This window comes from Delphinus delphis, chromosome 16 (genome assembly GCF_949987515.2).
Source record: "Delphinus delphis chromosome 16, mDelDel1.2, whole genome shotgun sequence".
Lineage (NCBI taxonomy): Eukaryota > Metazoa > Chordata > Mammalia > Artiodactyla > Delphinidae > Delphinus > Delphinus delphis.
Window position 1 is genome coordinate 44,121,069 of NC_082698.1, and position 4,532 is coordinate 44,125,600.

General features: G+C 38.7%; 1 protein-coding gene across 1 annotated transcript; it reads left to right on the plus strand.

Annotated features, from left to right (window-relative positions):
- Positions 1 to 2,294: 2,294 nt before the first annotated feature.
- Positions 2,295 to 4,329, plus strand: LOC132439852 (zinc finger protein 300-like). The gene is given in 2 exon segments (XM_069541535.1): positions 2,295 to 3,756; positions 3,758 to 4,329. Coding segments are annotated over 2 exon segments (1,014 nt in total). The 5' UTR covers positions 2,295 to 3,139; the 3' UTR covers positions 4,155 to 4,329.
- The last annotated feature ends 203 nt before the right edge of the window (positions 4,330 to 4,532 follow it).

Genomic DNA, 4,532 nt, shown 5'->3' on the forward strand with positions numbered 1-4,532 from the left:
TACCCAATTTTTGTTTTTGAATTTCTTTTTGAAACAGTTCTAATTATTTGCAAGGGTTGTTGTTTTATGACTTTCATAATTTCTTATAAATTAAAATAAAATTTTAACTTGAATGAACAAAGAGAAAATTTACTTATATTTTTAAATGGAATAAAACTCAGTTTATCTTGCAATTTCCACATGGGTGACTTGGTCCCATTTATAAATCTAAGAAATATGGGATTGTTGTGATCTTATTTTAAAGTATTTTGAAATGTTTTGCTACTTCATCCCCCTAGCAATTATTCCAACATTACTCATCAGTTATGTTCAATACTGCTAAAATACACTAAAATATAAGAAAATGAATGATGGAATTTCTTGGAAGGATAATGCAATAGTGAGGTAAATCCTCACCATTATATCATCCTTCAGTTTTCTTATTCAGTTCTCTGAAGTATTGCTTCAGCTGTAATGAAGGGATGAAAGAAATCTGGAGACCTTATTTGTTGTTTCTTTTTTTTTTTTTAATTTATTTATTTGTTTGTTTGTTTATTTATTTTTGGCCTCCTTGGGTCTTCGCTGTTGCAAGCGGGCTTTCTTTAGTTGGGGTGAGCGGGGGCTACTCTTCGTTACGGTGCACAGGTTTCTCATTGCGGTGGCCTCTCGTTGCAGAGCCTGGGCTCTAGGCGTGGGGGCTTCAGTAGTTGCGGCACGCGGACTCAGTAGTTGTGGCTCGTGGGCTCTAGAGCTCAGGCTCAGCAGTTGTGGCGCACGGGCCCAGCTGCCCCGCGGCATGTGGGATCTTCCTGGACCAGGGCTCGAACCCGCGTACCCCGCACCGGCAGGCAGATTCTCAACCACTGTGCCACCAGAGAAGCCCCTGTTGTTTCTTTTTAAAATTTTATTTATTTATTTTTTGGCTGCATTGGGTCTTTGTTGCTACATGCGGGCTTTCTCTAGTCGCAGCTAGCAGCTGCGCGGGCTTCTCTTGTTGCAGAGCATGGGCTCTAGGCATGCAGCCTTCAGTAGTTGTGGCTTGTGGGTTCAGTAGTTGTGGTGCATGGGCTTAGTTGCTCCATGGCACGTGGAATCTTCCTGGACCAGGGATTGAACCCATGTCCCCTGCATTGACAGGTGGATTCTTAACCGCTGCACTGCCAGGGAAGTCCCCCTTATTTGTTCTTTCTTTCTTTAGATTTCATTGAATATAGTTGAGAATTTAGAATTTTTATTTTCTGCCTTTAATTGCAAAGGGCAGAAAATTGACATAAGGATACTTTCCACAATTATTAGACAAATCAGAAGATGAGTGTAAAGAGATAGGGAAAAGTACTCTAGACCCTAATAACGGTGGATAATTGATTGTATAAGTGAAATTCAGACTGTAAGTTTTTTTTTAATAAATTTTATTTATTTATTTAATTTATTTTTGGCTGCATTGGGTCTTTGTTGCTGCACACAGGCTTTCTCTAGATGTGGCGAGTGGGGGTTACTCTTGGTTGTGGCACACGGCCTTCTCATTGCGGTGGCTTCTCTTGTTGCGGAGCACAGGCTCTAGGCACGTGGGCTTCAGTAGTTGTGGCTTGCAGGCTCTAGAGCGTAGGCTCAGTAGTTGTGGCGCACAGGCTTAGTTGCTCCGCAGCATGTGGGATCTTCCTGGACCAGGGCTCAAACCTGTGTCCCCTGCATTGGCAGGCAGATTCTTAGCCACTGCACCACCAGGGAAGTCCCCAGACTGTAAGTTTTAGATGATATGCTAGATGAATAAAGATGTGCCTCTGATCCTGTTGTAAGAATAGCCTGAATGTATACTTCATTTAGGCACTACTATTCATTGTGAATCCCCATGAGAATGCAAATATAGCCTAGGCAATAGTTTTCCTTAATGAAAATGAGTACTTTCTGAAATTTAATTTGGTGGTGTTATGTGGAATAGAAAAGAGGAGGATGAGGTTGTAAGCATGTACATTAGTGAGGCTCTTGCTTTGATAACGACTAGGCCCTGATTTAATTGTTCCGAGTCTAATTGTTCCTTGATATCTCCCCTTACCATCATTGTCTATTAATTTTCCTTGTGATTCTACTTAATATTTGTTGAGTTGTTAGGCTGATTCTATTACCTGTAAGTTCCCCACCCCAAGATTAAGCAGTCATTCAAACATTTTAAATTTATTGTTTGTGTTTATTTCGAATTCTCTATTTTTGAATGTCACAGTTAAATTCAGGTATAATTGGCATACAACATTTTAGTGTCAGGTGTACAATGTAATGATTTGATATTTGTATATATTGCAAAATGATCACCACACTAAACCTTTTTGAAGTGTCAAATTATTGCATTTTGTCGCCAGATTCCCCATTTTTCACTACTGCAAGTTATTTATTTATTTTTCAAACCTAGAGGAGCAAGGCAGTATGCCCTTGAGATTACTTTCATAGCAAATGACTGGGCTAGAATAAGACATATGAATATGTCTTCTCTTCATAAGAAATATATTAACATGTATAAACTATGGCAAATTATTTTCATTTCTATACTTCTGCATAGTTGACCTGATGGAGAAGAACCAGGAAAAGGAAGACCAGCATTGGTGGAAAGTTGATTTTGTCAACAACAAAACACTGACTAAAGAGAGAAATAGTGTATTAGGAAAAGCATTTTCTCTGGGTACAAACTCTATTTTATCAAGAAAAATACCTGGTAAATATGACTCATATGGAATGAATTTGGATTCTCTTTCAGAACTAATCATTAGTAATAGACACTCCTTTGTAAGGCAGCCTTATGAGTTTAATACACATGGGAAATTACTCCTCTGTACAAAGCACAGGTCATTCTAGAGAGAAATCTTTAGAATATGATAGAACTGGAAAAGCCATTAGTCAAAATAAGGACATATTTCAGCATCAAGATACTCAAACTCTGAAGCTTTCTTCTGAATATAGTGAATGTGGGAAAGCCTTCAATGAGGGGGCAACTTTCATTACCCATAAGAGAGCAAGCTTATGGGAGAAGCCCTATGGAGGTAATGAACATGTCAAAGCCTTTTCTGATAGACCAACATTCATCAGGGAACTCATACAAGGGAGAATCACTATGAATTGAATGATTGTGGGAGGTGGTCTGTTGGTGAGAAGTCAACTTTAAATAAGCACTATGGAGTTATCATGGGGAAGAGATACTGTGAGTGTATTGAAAGTGAATAGTTTCAGAAAGAAGTCACTCCTTCAGCGAATTTATAAAGGAGAGAAAACCTTTAACTGTTATGAAGATTGGGAAGTATTCTGCAAGAACCCAAATTTCTTGCAGCATCAAGAAACACATATAGGGAAAGAAGTCTATAAAATTAATCAGTGTGCTACTGCATTTTACAAGAAGCCAAAGCTTCCTACATATCAGAAAACAGATGTAAGAGAAAAACTCTATGAATGTAGTGAATGTGGCAAAACCTTCAGCCATAAGTCATCTCTCATCCTACATCAGAGGGTACACAGAGGGGAGAAATGCTATGAATGCACCAAATGTGGGAAAACCTTTGGGTATAGGTCAGGCCTCGCAGTACATCAGAGAACACACACAGGGGAGAAACCCTGTGAATGTAATGAATGTGGAAAAAATTTCTGTGAGAAGTCAAATCTCCATGTACATCAGCGAACACACAGAGGGGAGAAACCCTATGAGTGTAATGAATGTCAGAAAGCCTTCAGTGATAGGTCAGCTCTCACAGTACCTAAGGGAATACATACCGGGGAGAAACCCTATGAATGTAAGGAATTTCTCCCAGAAGTCAAACTTCATTAATCATCAGAGGACTCACACAGGAGAGAAACCCTATGGATGTCACAAATGTGGAAAATCCTTCTCTGTGAAGTTGAAACTGAGGGAACATCAGAGAACACACACAGGAGAGAAGCCTTATAAATGTAATGAGTGTGGGAAAACTTTCTACCATAAATCATCCCTCACAGTACATCAGAGAACCCACACAGGGGAGAAACCCTATGAATGTAACCAATGTGGGAAAACCTTCTACCAGAGTCATTCCTCACAACACATCAGAGAACACACTAGGGAGAAACAGTACAGGTGTAATGGAACCTTTCACCAGCATCTCGATTTCAGTAAACAGCAGAGAAACAGCACTAAGAAGAAACCCCTGTCAACATCCTGAAACCTTCACCCTCTTGTTGGACTCATTGCATAGCAGAAACAACCTGGGACTGAGGTGGGGGACCCAGTATATATGAGAAACCTTTTGCCTAGAAGTGACATTTCATTGAGTAACAAATAATATTTGATAACTTTATTAATATTTTGAAGATGTTACAGTGTCAAAAAAAGTTTAAAAAGGAGGCCTTTTGCAGAATATGTATAAGTATGCTATGTAGAGAAACTTTTCATGATAGGTTTGCTTATTGGAATGCAGCATTGTAGGAAGTATATGTATATTTGCTTAATAACTCATAAAGTTTTTATTTCATAATTTTAATATGAATATGAAGTGTATAAGTTGTCCCATACTTAATACCTATGTAATTTTTTGTTTTAA